This window comes from Chlamydomonas reinhardtii, chromosome 8, assembly GCF_000002595.2.
Source record: "Chlamydomonas reinhardtii strain CC-503 cw92 mt+ chromosome 8, whole genome shotgun sequence".
Taxonomy (NCBI): domain Eukaryota; kingdom Viridiplantae; phylum Chlorophyta; class Chlorophyceae; order Chlamydomonadales; family Chlamydomonadaceae; genus Chlamydomonas; species Chlamydomonas reinhardtii.
In genome coordinates, this window is record NC_057011.1 from 3,895,443 (window position 1) to 3,914,550 (window position 19,108).

General features: G+C 63.5%; 3 protein-coding genes across 4 annotated transcripts in view; 2 read left to right on the forward strand and 1 right to left on the reverse strand.

Annotated features, from left to right (window-relative positions):
* The window catches only part of CHLRE_08g378150v5 (uncharacterized protein), an 8,039-nt gene extending 4,179 nt beyond the window's left edge, over window positions 1-3,860 (forward strand). The window contains exons 10-16 of the mRNA XM_043065209.1: window positions 149-211; window positions 492-590; window positions 893-1,023; window positions 1,372-1,489; window positions 1,857-1,974; window positions 2,135-2,223; window positions 2,645-3,860. Of these exons, the coding sequence (XP_042922210.1) occupies window positions 149-211; window positions 492-590; window positions 893-1,023; window positions 1,372-1,489; window positions 1,857-1,974; window positions 2,135-2,223; window positions 2,645-2,758 (732 nt within the window). The 3' untranslated portion in view covers window positions 2,759-3,860. The remainder of the gene's footprint in view (window positions 1-148; window positions 212-491; window positions 591-892; window positions 1,024-1,371; window positions 1,490-1,856; window positions 1,975-2,134; window positions 2,224-2,644) is intronic.
* A 345-nt stretch (window positions 3,861-4,205) lies between these two features.
* CHLRE_08g378200v5 (uncharacterized protein) lies at window positions 4,206-11,045 on the reverse strand. The gene is made up of 12 exons (XM_043065210.1): window positions 10,716-11,045; window positions 10,060-10,189; window positions 9,535-9,657; window positions 9,215-9,273; window positions 8,813-8,990; window positions 8,395-8,556; window positions 7,965-8,129; window positions 7,598-7,711; window positions 7,218-7,314; window positions 6,640-6,745; window positions 5,559-5,696; window positions 4,206-5,182 (listed from the first exon to the last, which is right to left on the reverse strand). The coding sequence occupies exons 1-12, from the start codon at window positions 10,766-10,768 to the stop codon at window positions 4,984-4,986; spliced, it is 1,524 nt and encodes a 507-aa protein (XP_042922211.1). The 5' UTR covers window positions 10,769-11,045; the 3' UTR covers window positions 4,206-4,983.
* A 176-nt stretch (window positions 11,046-11,221) lies between these two features.
* CHLRE_08g378250v5 (uncharacterized protein) lies at window positions 11,222-17,975 on the forward strand. 2 transcript variants are annotated; one of them, XM_043065211.1, is made up of 9 exons: window positions 11,222-11,497; window positions 11,584-11,640; window positions 12,123-12,207; window positions 12,733-12,845; window positions 13,381-13,464; window positions 14,282-14,401; window positions 15,071-15,184; window positions 15,932-16,063; window positions 16,231-17,975. In XM_043065211.1, the coding sequence occupies exons 1-9, from the start codon at window positions 11,369-11,371 to the stop codon at window positions 16,312-16,314; spliced, it is 918 nt and encodes a 305-aa protein (XP_042922213.1). In that variant the 5' UTR covers window positions 11,222-11,368; the 3' UTR covers window positions 16,315-17,975. The 2 variants fall into 2 exon arrangements, with proteins under 2 accessions (XP_042922213.1, XP_042922212.1); XM_043065212.1 differs by having other exon boundaries at window positions 16,234-17,975.
* The last annotated feature ends 1,133 nt before the right edge of the window (window positions 17,976-19,108 follow it).

Below are 19,108 nucleotides of genomic sequence, written 5' to 3' on the forward strand. Positions count from 1 at the left end.
GGATTTTCGTATAAGGGGGGTTTACGCGCCCAAGCCCAGCGAACCTCATCATCATTATCCGACAGCCCGGTCCTCGGTTTAGCCTGATGTGGATCACGGCCGTTTGGTGCAATAAAGTGTTGTGCCTGAAACCGCCCGGCCCTCTCAGGTGTCCCTGGCCGCTGAGGACATCCGTGACGCCAAGGTCAAGGTGCTGCGCTCCATGGCGGCGGTGAGGAGGAGCTGGGAGAGGAGGGGAGGGAGGGAGGGAGAGGATTGTAGATACCAGCCCGAACTAAACCGAACCCAAGAGAGAGGGGATGGGGCCATGCCGGATGATGAAGAGCACCCAGTCTTGGGTTTTGGCCGGCCCTAGTGCCCGGGCGTGTCCCTTCCACCGCCCCTGAACCCCCCCCTATACTGCTGTTCCGGACTTTACCTTCACTTCTCATATAATCATGAATGTAAACGCCCCCAACTCCCCCACCCCACCCCCGCCCGCTGCCCCTCAGGTGCGGCTGGAGGACACGGTGCTGGGGCAGTACCGCTCCCGCGCCGTGGCGGGCGGCAAGACACTGCCCGGCTACCTGGACGACAAGACCGTGCCGCCGGTGAGACAGGAGGGAGGGGGGAGGAGAGGGGGAGGGGAGGGGAGCGGGAGGGGAGGGGAGGGGAGGGGAGGGGAGGGGAGGGGGGGCAGGGAGAGGAGGAGGAGGGGAGGGAAGGGGCAGGCGGGGACTGCGGAACGGGATATGGGCTAGGGAGGCTGTGGTGTTCTAATCAGGGCGGGGGCGGGGTGGCGAAGCGTGCCTCTGCAAGGCGGGATATGTGACGTGTGTTTCACCATGATGACACTGCTCATCGCCGCTGTTGCCCGCCCGGCCCGCCTCCTCCCTGCCGCGCGCACCCGCAGGGCAGCCTGACTCCCACGTTTGCTGCGTGCGCCATGTACATCAACAACCCGCGCTGGGACGGCGTGCCCTTCCTGCTCAAGGCCGGCAAGGCGCTGCACACGCGGCGGGCCGAGATCCGAGTGCAGTTCAGGTGGGGAGGGCGCGGGGCGGGGTGGTGTGCGGCCTTGGGATGGGGTCGCACAAGTGGCACCAGTGCACGGAGCAAGCACCCGGCACCTCCTCCGTTCTCGGGCCTTCCCCTTGTACCTCCAAATGCATGCACGCATGCGGGGTCCTCAGCTCGGCTACCCCACACATACCACTCCGCTCCCTATCTCCCTCCATCCCCTAAATATGATTGTAATCCCCCGCCGCCCGCAATGTTTGAACACGGCAATCCCCCGCCCCCCTCCTCTCCCCACGTAACGCTTGATGTTCCGCAAGATGGTCTACCGTCTACCACTTCCTTAACTAGTCATGAATGTAAACCCCCCTACAGGCACGTGCCGGGCTCGCTGTACAAGCACAAGTTCGGCCCCGACCTGGACAGCGCCACCAACGAGCTGGTCATCCGCATCCAGCCCAAGGAGTCCATCTACCTCAAGATAAACAACAAGGTGCGCAGCAGCAGCAGCGGGGCGGGCAGAGCAGCTGGGGGGGGGGGTAAATCTCAAAGATCTCAAAGCAACAGGGCGCGGGGGCGCAATGCCGCAGGGCTTGCGTCTGTTGAAATCCACACGCAGTGGTGGGAAGTTAGGCGTGCGGCAGGTAGAGGATGCTTTCAAGCGCCGTGCCCGCTGTCCCTTTGCACCCCCGTGCTGGACCCTGCCGACGCCTACGTCCCCACCCCCTCGCCGCCACCCCACAGCTAACACCTCTGCCTGTGCTCCGCTACTTTACCTTCGTTTGCTCCAGTCCGGGCTGGTATTTACATCCCCCTCCCTCCTCCTCCCTCCTCCTCCCTCCCTCCCTCCCGCCCTGCAGGTGCCCGGCCTGGGCCTGCAGCTGGACACCACCAAGCTGGACCTGCAGTACCAGGCCGCCTACAAGGCCGCGGAGCTGCCCGACGCCTACGAGCGACTGCTGCTGGATGTGGTCAACGGTGGGTGGTGTGGGTGGGGAGGGGAGGGGAGGGGAGGGGAGGAGAGGGGGCGTGGCTCCCTGTCTCATCCGCCCCTGTCACACGTGTTACACACACACACTCTCTCTCACACACACGTGTTCACACACGCGCTCCCTCGCGCCCACCCGCACACACACAGGCGACAAGCGGCTGTTCATTCGCTACGACGAGCTGGAGGCGGCGTGGGAGCTGTTCACGCCGCTGCTGCACGAGATCGAGAGCCGCAAGGTGGGCGCCGCGGCGAGGGGAACAAAGGGGTCTTGATTATATGAGTTAAAAAACAACAAAACGAAGTTCGCCCAAGCGGCGCCGGAGTTACTCACGGATACCTTGATTGTATGTGTGGGGGGGGGGCGGCGTGCACACACAATACGCGCCTCGGACCGTCCGCTGCACGGCATGCACCCCACTTTATGCATGGCTGTGGCTAACGCCCTAGCTCTCCCGGCCCTGGCACCGGAGCGGCTGCTCACGCTCATTCCCTCATCGCCCACACACACACTCCTGCCCCCTGTCCATCACCGCCTTTCTCTGACTTCCCACCGCCCTGACCCCGCAAGCCACTGCTACCCCCGCCGCCGGGCCCGCCCCTCCCCCAGACTTCCTTAACTAACCATGAATGCAAACCCCCTCCCCCCAAAAAACCCAGATCGCCCCCGAGCTGTACCCGTACGGCAGCCGCGGTCCCGTGGGCGCCCACTACCTGGCCGCCAAACACAGCGTGCGCTGGGGCGACCTGGCCAACGACGACGACGACTTGTAGGCGCAGGAGCAGGAGCAGGAGGAGGAGGTCGGCGGCCAGGCAGGAGGAGGAGGCGAGGAGGAGGAGGGGAAGAGGAGGGCATTCGGGCTGGGCTGAGTCGAGGTTGTTGGTGTGACAGGGGAGAGAGGCTTGGGCTGTGTGCGGTCAATTGACCAGGGGCGCTGCGGAAGAAGCGCCCAAACGCCCCGGCGAGCGATGGGTTCTTACGTGTCCAGAAGCGTAGAGGACACACATTGCACGTGTGCACATTTAGACCCAGAAGACTACGAGCGTGGCTTTATGTTTGTATTTTCAGGCAGTCTCGCGGCCAATGCCGCGGCCGCCTGGCTGTCTCGTCCGTCTCCACAGAACTTTATCTTCGTACTTCATGTGCTGTGTGTCGTAGCGGTCAAAGGTGTCACGCGTGTTGGCGACGTTGTTTGTTTTGTTGGGTACGCCGGTGTATGGTACCGTATGTAGCTTGACGTCTGCCTATGCTTGTACAGGGTAGCAGCGAGGCCCATGGGGTTGTGTGTATGTATGTGTGTGTGCGTTCACCCTGGTACGGTACTGTGTTTATAGGTAGCTTGCGTCTGGGCCCGATGCCTGCCTGGTTCGCAGGTGGCGCCAGCTGCGGCTGTGTTTAGCGGGGCTGGTTGTATTTGAATGACCTGTAGGAAGTGATTAGGAACAAGACTTGAGGTCGGCTTGCGCTCGACTTTGCTTTGTGTTGGCGGTCGCGCAAAGCCGCGGCATGGTGCCAACGCGGCATGGTGCGCACACCCGCCCGCTTGCACTCGGGCCATTCCCGATACATGTGGTGCGGGGTGTTTGTGCGGTGACTGGGGCGGCTCAGCTGCCTGCCGGTCATTGGCTGGCGCGTATTCTTTTCTTCCTGCGGGGAACATCTCCCCCCACACCTAGAATGAACGAGAGTGACACTCGCACGCGTGGATTCACGTGACGCGCTGGTTGAGAGGCGCCGCACTGTAAGGCTGCTGACAGACTGAAGGCGTCGGCCAGTGTTGTTTCGCCCCCTCCGTTACCTTGCTCATGAGCCAACGGGTTGCGGGCTTGAGGGAGTGGCAGCAGCACACGAGCTTGTGTGTAAGACGGCAGCATGGTGTCAGTGCCCCCGACTCCACAACAGCAGGTCGGTTCCGGGACCGCCTCCGTTGCCAGACCTCCAGCCACCTCGTAGATTGATTGGGGCCGTGACGGTCCCGTGCCCATCTGCCAAACGACCGGCAGGGCCCCTGCGCAAACGGCGCGGCGGCGGGTACCGCAGCTGTGAGAGGAGCCGGGAGGCGGCGGGATGAGTCGGATGGCCGGATGGGGGTGATCGCGCCGGCAGTCGGATGGGAGGCTGTCAGCTACTGGGGGCCGTGCGGCTGCGGCAGTGCGCTTTCGCGCGGGGTGGGTTGAGTGTCGATGCAGTCGCTGACCGTTGTTGCACGGAGCGGCTGGGCACTGTCATACTGTCATACACACACTGCCACACCCAGCCCAGTTGCATGCCCGCACCCTAGACACGACAGCAAGCAGATCACGGTACATTCAGTCGCACGGTGCAGTTGTAGATAAAGCTGTTGGTTGCCTCACCCTCAAACACAGCACTACACCCAGGCGAGGAACTGCAGGTCTGCAGCTGCCTCCTCACATACCAGCTGCCAGCCAGCCAGCCATAAACCGCGCACAAGGCTAGATGGTTAAGGGGACATGGGCGCTCCTGCCTTAACTCCCCCCCTCGTACTTGCCTAGCACGCGCGCATGCGGCGCTCAAACCGCTAACTTCTTACCATCAATAAGTTATACCGTATAAAGGGGTATAACCCTTGGTATAAAGGTTCCTGTGTGCACCTCACGTGTGTATAATCGCATGCACATGCGCGTGCCTGGCAGATGGCTGTCTACGGTGTCGGCACACCCGCTGTCCCCGCGGCCGCCCTGCAGCAACGCCCGCGGCTGGCGCCACCACCGCCCCACTCGCTCCTCCTTGCTCCGTCGCTCGTCAAACGACAACTTGCCAGCCGCACAACACCCAGGGTCGACGGCGCAGGGCGCCGCTAACCTCATCAGCGATCAAGCTTGTGGCCGTCATATCCCGCCACTCCTGGCGACCGTTGGCGGCAACCACCAGGCCTCGCTCACCAACCGCCTCAACCAGTAACTACCCCCAACAAGCAACCGCAACGACAGCCCCCCGCTAACCACCCGCCAACCGCCCGCCAAGCCGCCAACCGCCACTAGGGCTGCAGGCGGTCCATGACCCAGGGCGAGGCGGGTTCGGGCGCGGCGCGGCGGAACGCGATGCGGTCGTGCAGGCGGCTGGGGCGGCCCTGCCAGAACTCCACCAGCGTGGGCCGGATGAGGTAGCCGCCCCAGTGCGGCGGCTTGGGCACAGGCACCGACTCGTCCGCGTGCTGGGCCTGCAGCGCCTTGTTCCTGTGTGTGTGCGTAGGTGTGTGTGTGTGCAGGTGTGTGTGTGTATGTGTGTGTGTGTGTGTAGGTGTGTGTGTGTGTGTGTGTGTTATAAAATGAAACGAAAGCCCGCCCAACGACGCGGCGGAGTTACTTACCGATACCTACCATTTTACCGAGCGTCGCGTGACTGTCGTGACCCATGTGTGTGTGTGTGTAAGTGTGTGTGTAGGTGTGTGGGGGTGTATTTGACATTATTGCATAGGGAGACGGCTGACACCGCGTGCGTGTGTTTAGGAACGACTATGGTTCGCCCAAACGCGGGTCCGCCCACGTTACCAGCGCAATGCCTACGCGCCCCACGCTCCCCCCCACCCCCATCCAGGCGGCGCCCCCCCACCTGTCCTCCAGCTCGTCGCGGTCCCTGCAGGGCCGGCTCTGGTTGGACACCCAGGCGCCGATCTGGCTGCCGCGCGGGCGGCTGTGGAAGTACTCGGTGGACTCGGCCTCCGGCACCTGCTCCACCACGCCCTCCACACTGTGTGTGCGTGCGTGCGTGGGAAGGGAGGGGGAAGTCAAGCAGGGGCGGGGCGGAATGGCGACAGCGGGGCACAGCAAGGAAGGATCGGTTGGGGGCTACACGGCCCTGATGCATCGCGCCTCAGTCCCCAGCAGTACTGTGCCGTGCGCACGGCAGAGGATGCCGCATCCCCCTCCCCATACAGGCTACAGCCTCACTCCACGGCTCCAGTCGTCTCCCTCCACCCTTCGCCCACACGTGTACACGCGTGTCTCTGCCAACGCAAGGCTCAGCAGCCGGCATTCCTGGCATGCATGCACCACCGGTACCACTCCCCAGTGCCTGTGGGGAGCCGTACGCGGCCCGCACACTGCCCAGCACCCCGTCATCTCTCCCCTAACCGGTCCCCATGCCACCCACATCTACCTCTTAACCCTTGCCTATCGCCCTCTCTGCCTCTTTCGCCGACTGGGCTTGTGTGTAGTCTTCTCTTTGTTATCCCTTCTTTATCCTACTGCCGACACGCCTCGGCCCTTTCACTGTGCCCTGCCCTTCCGATTTTTGCCTTGCCCCTTTCCCACATGTCGTGCTCCTGGCCCGACGCTCCCTGCCTGGCGTCGGGGCTGCTTTCCTGGTCGCCAGGTAAGTCGTGGGTTTTGCTTGTCGCGTCCGCGTGCCTGTCTTGTGCTGTTGTGCGCGTCACCGAGCCCGGGCGGCGACATTTATCGCCGGCGCCGCTCGCCCTGCTACTCCACGACGCCTCGGCCTACATCCCATAAGTATTATCGCTCGCAACTAACGCCTCTGCCTGCACTCCCGTTTTCGTTGGCTTTGGTTTAGTTTGGGCTGGTATTTACAATCCCCACCAGCACCACCCTTCATCGGCCCCACCCCCCACCGGCCCCAACCCCCACCTACGCCTCATGCTCTCACCGCCCCCCCCCCCCCTCCACGCTCTCACCGGATCTGTCGCTGCAGCTTCTCGTAGTAGATGGCGAACGCGGCCTTGCCGGTGGCGGCCAGGTCGGAGCCCTTGCGGCTGGAGTAGTTGGTGTAGAACACAAAGCCTTTTTAGGGCGGGGGAGAGAGGGGCGATTGTGGGATTGCGAGGTTGATAGCATCGTGGGGTGTATGTAACGTGGAGGTAGGAGGTGCGGCGCTGCTTAACAAGCTGGGCGGGATGACGGGGAGCACATCCGGGGGCGTGTTTGCTGACGTGCGGGGTGGGCCCAGTGGGCTGAGCCAGCTGTGGTCCCAGCGCCGCGGCAACCTGCCAATGTGCCTCACGCGCGGCGTCCTCACGCAGTGACCTCACACGCTGTTGTATCGCACACTCGCACCATTTGCCCCTATCGCTTTGCGACGCTCCTCCCTCTTCCCTCCTCCCATCCCCCCCGTCCCGCTTCCCCCCTTTCACCTCCCTCGTTCTCCTCGGTCCTCACCCCTCCTCCCACCCCCGCCCTCCTCCCTCCTCCCTCCTCCCTCCTGCCTCCTCCCTCCTGCCTCCTCCCTCCTGCCTCCTCCCTCCTCCCTGCTCACCCCGCTCGTCGTATCCCTTGAGCAGCACCACGCGCACGGAGGGCTGGCCGGCGGCGTCGCAGGTGGCAAGGTTGATCGCATTGGGCTCCTCACACACCTGTGGCGAATGCGGTGGCGGTGGTGGCGGTGGTGATCAACGAGGAGGGTGGGGTGGGGGAGGAGCTAGGTGCTGTACCCAGGCTAAAGCGCAGTTGAGTCACCCCGAGCACGCGCCCAGTTTCAAGCCAATTCCCTTCAGTCGACCCTCAACCCCTCACACCTCCACACCCTCATGCCCTCACACACCTACGGTGCCACCGTGCCTACGGACATTCCCTCTCCTCCCTCCCTCCCTCCCTCCCTCCCTCCCTCCTGCCCGCTGCTGCTCGGTGCTCCCTCACCTTGCCCGCCACCGCCGCCTTGAACCATTCGTCGAACAGGGCCATGGGGTCGCGGCCCGCGAAGTCCGCCTCCTCCAGACCGCCCACCTCGTAGCTGATACGCATGTCGGCAACCTGCAGCAGCAGCAGCAGCGCAGCACCATGTGACCAACACGCCGACACATGCAGACCACAGCTTGCATTTTCTAGTTTCCTTCAAAAAGCTGGCTAGACTCGCCACACGAACAGGCATCCGAGCGAACGAGCGCCGAGACCCTCGCTCGCACGGCCAGCTATGGGTGTGGCAAGTCAGCACAAGGCCACTCACACCAAGTCCAAACAACAGCCACCTAACACCTAGCAAACGCCCAACCAACCGCCAACGCACCCGCTTGGCCTCCGCCGCCGCGCTCTCCGCCGCCGCGCTCTCCGCCGCCGCGCCGCCCAGCCGTACTGTCATGGCGGCCCCGGGGTACCGCGGCAGTCCAGTCAGGTGGAAGCGCTCCGCCAGGGGGGGCGGCACGAAGCGGCCGCCCAGGTAGTGGTGCTCGCCCTGCAGGTGCAGAGGAGGGGGAGGGGAAAGGAGGAGTGGGACGAGGAGGGGGAGGAGGGGGATGAGGAGGAGGTGGTGGAGGAGGACGAGGAGGAGGACGAGGTAGAAGAGGGGGCGTGCATGTAGAAACGGAGAAACCCCTCACCACCGCCACCGCCCTCACCACCCCCACCCCACCTACCCAAGCTACATACGCCCCAGCACCACCTGGCCCATCCCCGCCGGCCCAACCTCCCCCACCTCCCTTACCACCCAAACGCCTGACCTTGAAGCGCGCCGCGCACATCTTGGGCGCTGTGAGCGATACCAGCATGGCGGGCTGGATGGCCTGGCCCGGACCCGCGGCCTCGTCGCCCCGCTCCACGTCCCAGCCCGAGGGGATGTCCACTGACACGATGGGCGGCGGGCCGGCGGCGGGCAGCAGCGCCTGTGCGTGTTTGTGTGTTGTGTGTGTGTTTAAAAAAGACGAAGCCCGCCCATGTGTGTGTGTGTGTGTGTGTGTGTGTGTGTGTGTGTGTGTGTGAGTGAGTGAATGGGTGGGCAGGTGGTTGGAAGGCGGGTAATTACGGTGGTTGGCCGGCTCAGTGGCACCGCGCGGGCAGCCCCAAGCAACAGCAAAACCCAAAAGCACCCAACAGTCACGCACGCATGCGACCGGGCGAGCACACACGCCCTACCCCTACCTTGATGATGGCGTCGAAGGGCGCCCGCGGTGCGCCGCTGAAGCTGAAGCCGAACAGCGCGTCAATGACCAGGTCAGCCTGACTCGCCAGGCCGCCGCCGCCGCCGCCGCCGCCGCCGGGCCCCGCCGCCGCCGCCGCCTCCAGCTCCGCCCAGGGCACCAGCGGGATGCCCAGCGTGCTGCAGGTCAATGTGGTCGGGCGGGGGGAGTGGCAGCCGTTCATATGGAGAACGGAGTGACAAGGGGACTGGGCGGCGGCACCGGGCATCGCTACCGGCAGCCGCAACAGCATCCTCCGGGCAGGCACGCGCACCACCAGGGCCTTGCTTATACATGGACGAATCGCATCCAAACAATGTTTAGCTCAATGTTGTTTATTGCCGGCTCGCCGCCGCGCACTCACGTGACCTGCTTCACGAGGCCGTTGTACAACGGCTTGTCTGTGGGCTTGGGGTAGCACACCTGCCAGGAGTGGAGGCGGGAGACAAAAGCGGCACAGCGGCACCGGAGCATGTCGTGTGTTAGCGAGCACAGGCAAAGGCTGCAACCCTTTCCCTTGCTCCCCTCCCTCGTGCGTGCCCCGTTCCAGTGAATTTGGATTCTGGACTTGGAACCGCTTGCATCCACATCTACCGCCCACATTCCTCCTGGCCCCTGCCCCTCCCTCCCTCCCTCCCTCCCTCCCTGCCTCCCTCCCTGCCTCCTTCCTGCGGCCTGTCTCACCCGCACGTCGTATCCGAAGTGGTACAGGTGCCGCGCCGCCACCAGCCCGTCCCCGCCGTTGTTGCCTGGGCCGCACAACACCAGCACACGCCGCCACCGGGGCGCGCCCTCCGTGGTCTGTACCTGTGTGTGTGTGTGTGTGTGTGTGTGTGTGTGTGTGTGTGTGTGTGTGTGTGTGCGCGCGCGTGTGTGTGTGTATGTGTGTGTGCGTGCGTGCGTGCGCAGCCGTGCAGGGGGTTAGGGGATAGGTACTGGGCCTCGCAAGAGAGGGAGAGGGAATGACCCTCCGAGAAACAGGCCCTCTCTCCTCCTCTTCCTCCTCCTCCGGCTTTTCGTCTACCGGCTTCTCGTCCCCCCCCTCATCCACATTTGACGTCCCCTTCCTCCAACCTCCATCTCACCCCTCCCTCCCTCCTGGCCCTAATGCAAACACGCACACACGCACACACATCCCCAGACACCCCCAGACACCCCCCCCCACACACACGCCTGCGGTCGTACACACGTACACACGTACGCACGTACCTCGGGCGGGTACTCGGCCTGTACGGCGGCCGCCACCGACAGCCCCGCCAGCTCCATCAGCTGATCCACACTGAATCCAAGATCCGGGCCCATCAGGTGCTCGTCCACCGCGATGGCGTCCTTCTGGCTCCTGGGGCGTGCAAGCGCGAACAGGTTTGGATCCAGGGGTCATGGGAACAGTGAGGGGGAGTGGATGCAGGGGTTTGGCGGGGGAGTGGGAGTGGCGGTGGGGCTGCAGCGGCACAAGAGAAGGACTTGGGCTCGCAGCTGCGCTTGCACTAGAGTCGCTGCGTTGCCCCGGGTATCAACTAGCTAGGGGTGGGATGAGAAGCTCGCTGCCCATGCGTGAACGTGCCGGCGGACGGGCGCGGGGTCACGTAAGCTTTTTACGTGGGGCAGTTGGCGGTTGGGGCTTGAGGCCCGCTGACTGTCAGAGCGCATTCTCTCGGGCGCTTCAACCACTGAGATTGCGCGCTCGAAACCGGCTCCACGGTGCGTTATTTATGAACAGCGTGTGCTACCCCGCGTTGGGCAGGCTCGGCGTGCGGGCCAAAGCTGCGTGTCGCGTCGGGGCGCCACATGGATGCCGTGCCAAAGTGGCCCAAACGCCTACGCGAAAACCCCCGACACCACGAAATGCATGCCAGAACACTTACAGGTAGGGAATTGATGCCTGGCCAGCATGCTGAGTGCCAGTTTGCGTGGCCATGCTTGCCGCAGCGGCGCCAGACGACGCAAAGCAAGCTCCTGCCGACCTAGATGCAAAATTTGTGCGGTTATACAAAGAGCTATTGATGCTCTGCAGTTGCTCGTGGCCTGTGAAGGCGAGTGGTCGAGCACTGAGACCGAGAGGTGTTGCAAACTTTCTTGTAGACTTGTTAACTGTTGTAAAGTATTGTTGGATTGTCTTGTGAACAAGAGTATTGCCAAACATTGGAGACTGGGCACACTGGCTCGAAAGAAGCTTCTTTGTGGCCAAGCGCATGAAGTACTCCTTTCGCCAGTTTCCTGTGTTAAATAACGACCAAAGCCCCCTAGAATTGACCTGCCAACTGCACCCGCACTCTGTAGTGCACAACCCGACCGTGCGCATTGGAGACCATGCAGCGGCGGGCCAGAAGAGCCCGCTTCGCCGTAAGCAAGCAATTTGTGCAATGATACACATGAATCAATCTGCAAAACTCATCTCAGAATTGTCCCAGGCCGGTTGAAGGACCCGCAAGCTAGTGTCGCAAGCTGACCTGCGCGTTGTTGACCATGCATTCTTAGTCAATTGTCTTAACTGATATCTATAGTCACAGTTTAGGCCATGGACGGGGAGTCGGCACCAGCTTTCCGCTTCAACTTCGGCAAAGAGGAGGCGGAGCAGGTCCAGGAGGAGCAGGGACCACCGGAGTATGACGAGCCGGCCGAGGAACTCGTATATCGGCCAGAACCCGTAAGGATGCTGCTGTCTTGGGTTTGCGCACAGCGTCAAGATCTCCCTCTCACTCAGCTGACATGTCCTTCCGCGTTGTGTCGCAGGGCGTGCCCTTCTTCACAGAGCCAGTGGAAGTAGCAGAGGGCCTTACTCTCGTAAAGGTGCGGATTGCAGAGCTCGTGTGGGCTTGGGCCGGGGTCGCGGAGTAAAACGAGCACCGGGCTGACACGGCGTGTCGGGTCACCTAAGCCCAAGGGAGTCAATGGAAGGAACTGGCATGGGCCCGTCTCCCCGTGGCAGTGTCGGTGAAAGCATGGGCGCGTGCGGAACTTTATCGCCAAGTGATTTGCGTGGATGGGTTGCGCTCGCCTTCCACACGCGCGTGGGTGTTGATAGGGGGCCGGGAGCCGGTCACGCACAGCCACCAATCCGTACTTCCACGGCACTCGTAGTCATACAGCTTTCGCGACGACGACGCCCAACCACTAATCGACTCGCGTCTTGTGAGCCGCACATCAATCTGGCGCTCGACCCTTCGGGACCTGCCGTATCCTGGGGGCGCTGACACACAACCCCCTCACTCCCCCCCCCACCCCCACCCCCACACACGCCCCACACCGCCCCCCCACCCACTTATACACAGGGCACCATCTCCTCGGATGAGGCGGCCACCATCCTCAAGGATTCACGTGTGGCGGCCAGCGACCTGGTGCCGGGGAAGTACGAGGGTGAGCGCCGCGCGCACGACACCAGGGGCGGCATGGGGGAGCCGGGCGGCATGGGGGTACCGGGCGGCATGGGGGAGACGGGACGGGCCCGGGGGGAACTGGTTTTCGTGGGTGACGCCAGCGCCCCCTCCCCCGGGAGGTGGGGAATGGGGAGTGGGATCCCAGTTGTGGGGGAAACCCGTTGGGAAGCCGGGCATGGGGGAAACCGGGCTTTGGCTTTGTGTGGGTGGTGTCCGCATGCTGGACTGCATTGCAGCGCCCCCAGTAGCGCTGTATGTACGACGCATGCATGTCACTGAAGGGCGGGAGGCCACGCCCGGTGCCGTGTCAGTCACAGGTTTGCGGCCAAACGCAGCAGACCCCGAAGATCACGCCAATCACGCGACACCACGCACCCCCCCCGGAAGTACTGTCGAGTGCCACTGCGCCGAGCCATGTCGCATGTCAAAGCATAGGCCACGCTCTCCTCCTCGCTCTTTTTGGGCTGGTATCTACAACCTCCGCGCGGCAACACCACCCACGCAGGCGGCTTCAAGCTGTGGGAGTGTGCGGCCGACCTGTGCAAGGCGGTGCTGGCGCGGTACGGCCTGACGGCGGCGGAGCTGGCGGGGGCGGCGGAGCTGCACTCGCAGTTGCAGGTGCGGGGGGGGGGCAGGGGTAATGGGGTGAGGGAGCAATGGGGCAGGGGGCGATGGGGCAATGGGGTGCGGGGGCAATCGGGCAATGGGGCAGTCGGGCGATGGGGCAATCGGGCGATGGGGTTGGGGCGGGCCGGGCATTGTTATGAGAAGACGGAGGAGGGTGGGCAGTCCGCGGCTGTGGCTGCGCGCTGGCGAGCGGTGAGAGGAAGAGCAGGGTGGGGTGCGGGGGTTGAAAGGAGGTGGCGGAAGAGACGGCGGCGGCGGAGGTCAGCAGCCTTGATGCGAACCCTGTCGTGCAACTGACACGTGCGCCGGCTACGCACCGCCCACTACACCCCGAAACTCACACGTCACGTATCATTGGTATCGCCGCGCGCCCGCTCGCCTGCGCCTTGCCAACACCATCGTCGTTATGCCTGCGCTACTACCGCACACTGCCTCTCATGTTAGTACCTCGCTTGGTTTATAATGGGCTGGTACTTACAAACCCCCTTCGCTCCGTTCTCCACATGAACGGCTACCCCTCCCTCAGGGCAAGAAGGTGTTGGAGCTGGGCTGCGGGCACGGGCTGCCCGGCATCGTGGCGCTCATGGCGGGGGCGGAGGTACACTTCCAGGTGGGGGGTGGGGCGGCGGGGTATGCGCGTATGTGTGTGTGTATGTTGTGTGGGCTGGCTATGAGCTGGGTGCAAGCGGTGGGGCGGTGGGCTGATCGGGCGGGGCGGGGGGCGGCGGGGTGGGGGACGGCGGGGCGGGGCAGAGCGGGGCGGGGGGGGGGGAGGGCGGAGCGGGGCGGGGGAGGGTGAGATGGGGCGGATTGGGGCGGATTGGGGCGGGGCGGGGGATTCGACCCTGGGCCATCCCTTCACAGAACAGTGCTGGCTTGGGGCGGGGACTCAGCCGGCTCATCTTCGTGTTTCGTGTTGTGTGTGTGTGTGTGTGTGTGTGTGTGTGTGTGTGTGTGTGTGTTAATTGAGCCACGAAAGCCCGCCCAGACGACGCCGGAGTTACTTACCTAAACCCACCAATTTACCTGTGTGTGTGTTTGCGTGCGTGCATGCGTGCGTGTGTGTATGTGTGTGTGTATGTGTGTGTGTGTGTGTGCGTGTGTGTGTGTGTGTGTGTGTGTGTGTGTGTGTGTGTGTGTGTGTGTGTGTGTGTGTGTGTGTGTGTGTGTGTGTGTGTGTGTGTGTGTGTGTGTGTGTGTGTGTGTGTGTGTGTGTGTGTGTGTGTGTGTGTGTGTGTGTGCCCAAGGCCTGCATGGTCTGTGGCTGTCGGGAACATTGGGGCTAGCACGAAAGAAAGGGTGGCCGGCGTAGCAGCTAGCCTGCCCCGCTGCCGCTGCCGCTCCCACCTACCCCTATGTCCACCCCCATCTCCGCGCCCTCCATACGCCCCGTGTGCCCCCCCGCATGTGCCCGCCCGTGTGCACAGGACTACAACGGCTGTGTGCTGCGGCGGCTGACGGCGCCCAACGTCATCGCCAACATGGAGCGACTGCCGCGACCGCGCGCGCGGCCCGCAGCCAAGTACTTTGCGGGCGACTGGAGGCTGGTGGGTGGTGGGCTGGGGGTGGGCTGGGGGTGGTGTGGGTGGGCTGGGTCGGGTGGTGCGGGTGGGTTATGGGGCGAGGTGGTGGGGTCGGGTGTGGGCTTCACCGTTCCGGTGCGAATGCCGAAGCACCGAGGGTTTATGGCATGCATGGTCCAGATTGCCTGTCCTTTTTTACTTTGCATTCAACCCCGTGGCATGCATGGTCCAGATTGCCTGTCCTTTTTGACTTTGCATTCAACCCCGTGGCATGCATGGTCCAGATTGCCTGTCCTTTTTGACTTTGCATTCAACCCCGTGGCATGCATGGTCCAGATTGCCTGTCCTTTTTGACTTTGCATTCAACCCCGTGGCATGCATGGTCCAGATTGCCTGTCCTTTTTGACTTTGCATTCAACTCCGGCTGCTGGTTGTCGGGGTTATGGTTGTCGCTGACCTGATTGGGGCTTGCGCGCGCCCTACACCTCCTCCTTCGTCCACCTGCCCTCCCCCATGTATATGTATGACTGTGCCTGGCTACAACCTCACTTCTTTATGAATCATGAATGTGACCCCGCCACTCCAAGCCATCCTCCATTCACGGCCACACCCTCCTGCCGTACTCCGTCTGCAGTCTTGAGTGCATCCTGTGCCGCTGTTCCAACCATCTTTGCACCCTCCCCCAAAACACAGGTTGGCGAGCACCTGACGGGCCGCGGCTACGGCGGCCACTACGACCTCATCCTGTCCAGCGAGACCATCTACAGCGTGCCCGCGCAGGAGCGCCTGCTCGAGTGCATCAAGCGGGTGAGCGGCGCTGGGGATGGGGGGCACAGCGGGGGGTGGGTGGGGTGGGGGCAGCGGAGGGCGGGCTGGGGTGAGGGCAGCGGAGGGCGGGGTGGGGTGGGGGCAGCGGAGGGTGGGGTGGGGTGGGGGCAGCGGAGGGCGGGGTGGGGTGGGGTCAACGGAGGGTGGGGTGGGGTGGGGGCAGCGGAGGGTGGGGTGGGGTGGGGGCAGCGGAGGGTGAGGTGGGGTGGGGGCAGCGGAGGAGGATTGTAGATACCGGTACCAGCCCAAATTAAACCGAACCCGATGCAAAAGAGCTAGGAGGAGAGGGGGGAAGAGGGGGCAGGTGCTGGGGCAGGGGCGGGGACATGGCATGGATTGCGGCCCCAGTGATGCTGCGTTCCACCCCTGGAACCCCCCGCCCAGCCCAGCCCAGCCGCTGCACACAGACGCGCACACGGATGCTGCGCACCCGGAGTCGATTCCCCTCCTCCTGAACCCCCGCTCCTGCTCCCCCCTGATTCTATACCGCCCCCTGCTGCTCCCCCTCCTCCTCCCCCTCCTTTCCCTCTTCCCCCTCCTGCTGCCCCTCCTCCCCCTCCTCCTCCCCCTCCTCCCCTCCTTGCTGTTCCCCAAGACTGTCTACCGTCTACCACTGTCTTGATTAATCATGAGTGTAAGCCCCCTCCTGCCCCCCTCTGGCTGCTGCCTCCCCCCCCCTCCCCCTCCTCCTCCCCTCCGGCTGCTGCCCGTCCTCTTCCCCCGCAGCTGCTGCAGCCGCCGCACGGCGTGGCGCTGGTGGCGGCCAAGCGCTACTACTTCGGCGTGGGCGGCGGCAGCAAGAGCTTCAAGGAGTTGGTGGAGCGGGACGGAATATTCGAGACGTCTGTGGTGGCGGAGGTGGGGAGAAGGGAAGCGGGGAGGCGGGCGGTGGCAAGGAGGGGGCAGGGAGGGAGGGAGGCAGGGATTACTTGGCGGCGCCAGTTGGGGGGTCGGTTCCCTGCGCGCGCTCTCTCCCTAACCACCACACCTATATGCGTGTGCGCACACGCGCTCCCCATCACCAGCAGGTGGAGGAGAAGGGCTCGGGCAACGTGCGCGAGGTGCTGCTGCTCAAGTTCCCCGCAGCCATCCACCCCTACTTCCTCTAGCGACTCCTCGAGCGACGCCTCTCGCCACCCCTAGCGACTCCAGTGATCCAGGAGCAGGGGGACGGTGGAGCGGCTTGCTTGCGTCGGCCGGGTCCGGGGCAGCGGCAGCCGTAGCAGGAGCCAGGGCTGCGACCGACCAGCGCGGGTGCTGCTGAAGCTGAAGTAGCAACAGCGGCAGCAACAACAGCAGCAGCAGCAACAGCGGCAGCAACAGCAGCAGAGGCCGCAGCCGCGGCACGGGTCCAGATCACGGAGCAGGAGCAGAAGTGCGGGCGCGCGATGGCGTGGCCTTTGAGCATCATCCATACCAGGCATGGGATGCGGGTGCGGTTCGCGTTGCAGCACCGGGCCACAGGCCGCATGGCGAGCCCGGTGGCGATTAGCCTGCGGGGGCTGAGGAGCTGAGGAGCCGTGCTGCTGCCGGTCCTAAGGCCTGGCAATGACATTGCAGGCAGCAGCAGCAGCAGCAGTAGCAGCAGCAGCGGTAGCGGTGCGGTGCACAGCTATGTGGTGCGTGCATGGCCGGGTGGGTTTCTGATTCGCCCATGTGCGCGAGCTGGACTTGCCAATGTCGTACCATGCCTCCACGGCTCCACGCAGTCTGGTGTGGTACGGCACCAGGTCACTAGGGATTAGTCATGCGAGTGATGCGACAGTGCCAACAACACACCACTACGGTACGGCACAGTGAGGCGCAGGATCTCTGCTGCATTGACGGACAAACATTTCTGCATGTACCGGCATGCCAGCAGCGGCGCGGGCGGGGCACCCGCAGCCGAGAGGACGCAATGCTGCTCCTCCGCGAGGAGCGGGGGGCGCGGTGCCATGCAGCCGCACTGTGTGCTGCACACATACTCAATGTTCAGATCTAGCTAGTCGGGTTGTGGCAGCTGCAGGTCCCAAGGGGCGCGGGGCGCGGGAGGGCCAGACGGTTACGGAGTTACGGACAGACGTGCGTTGTACTTTCACGGTGTGGTGGACGGGTGCACGTGCGTGTACTGTGTTCTTGCGCCGGTGACTCTTTGTTTGCGCACGGGTGTCCTGTACTCATGTTGGATGCGGTTGTGCGGATGTGGGTGGGTCTGGCACGAATGAGACTGTGAACGCGGGAGGTGGGGGCTGCGGGATGGTGGTGGTGGATGGGGGGTTCCTGACGTGGATGCACTCCCACACGACCTGCATGGACGGCGGCAGGCAGTGCACTTATGGGTGGGTTGACACGCGGCGCTCGGGCCCCGGACCTGCGGCGGCTCTGTATCAGTAGTAGTAGGAGACATGCACAGGCACGGCATGGCACGCCTGGGTTGCCTTTTGAAGGCGGGTGGCTGGCCGGAGGATGGGAAGGGTCGGAATGGCCAGCACGCTGGTCCCGTAACAGCGCGCCGAAGCGGCGTGGCGCCAAGATAGAACCGGAATGAATGACAGGTCGGCTTGGGAGGCTGGCTGATTTCGGACAGGGGTCCGGTGGTCTGCTTGCGCGGTGATTACAATTGGAGCGGGCGAAGACGATGAAGAGTCTGGGGCCCGAGGAGGGGGGCATTAGGTAAATGCGCGGGCACGTACGCGGGGAAAGGTGCGGGGGTGGTTTCGAGGCGTGAGCTCACGTAACGCGCTGGGATGGCTCTGATGTGACTCTAATGCGCTTTTACGCTTTGTACTGTGCGTCATTTGCACCAGCCTACTCAGGAGGGTGGGAGGGATGTCTGGGCGAGCCATCCAGGGCATCGGGGTCGGAGACGCATCCAGCCGGCGCGGGCATCCAGCATAGCCCGGCCACATAACCTGCCTACCTGGGGGCGACCCGACCGGGGTATGCGACAGTGCCCGCCCGGCCATCCAACAGTTCCGGGCCGACCCGACCCAGCCATCCACGCATTGGTCGCCGGCTCATCCCGCATCCCTGGGCCAACCCCAGCACAGACATCCAGCAGACGCGAGCCAACCCATGCACACATCACGTTGCCTGACTTGGAGAGCTGTTTGGAGAAAAGCCAAACCCATAGGAAGAAAAGCTCCTCCCTCTGGGCGGGGAACATGCTGGGAGCGTGCCGGTCGACACGGCCTGACATGGCGAACCCACCGAACCTCTTTTCGTCTTAATTTGTTTCATAATCATATAAGCGTGTAGGTTGTTCTTTCTTAAGCTGCTGTTTGTCCGCTGAAAGCTGCAGCCACACAGCAAATCAACAAGTAACTGTCGTCTTTCTAGCACCAATTCCTGGTTCCACGGGCATGGGATATAAACAACAACAGGAGTAGTCAAGCCCGTCCTTTGAGGCGCCCAGAAGCGGCCAGCGAGCCGGACGAACCACTGGTTCGCTTCGGCCATCTCGGGTGCCCCGGCCCCTTCTCGTCACAGTCTATGCCCACACCAATGAACCCAACCTATTACATGTGCACAATTCATCGGGGTAAACTAAAGCGATCGCTGGACGTCTTCCGCAGAGACATCGTTTCGGGGTTTAGCGTTTAGCTATAAACGGCCGCTGTAGCGTGAACATAGCTCATTATAGTATTGATACTAAGGCGCAGCGAAGGTGTTCAATTCTGAGGTCATGACATGGGAAGCACAAAAACACGCTGTTCAAAGCGGCCTACCCCTGCAATACCCATGGCATACCCCCACGCTCCTCCCTGGTCCGCGGCGCAGTCATAACAGCACGCCGCGTGTTACGTGCAGAGCCATTCAACAGTGCTGGGGTGACCCCGACCCGGCCATCCAGCAGTCCCCGCCGGGCCATCCAGCATTCCCGGGTCGGCCCGACCGGGCCATCCAACAGTCCCCGCCGAGCCA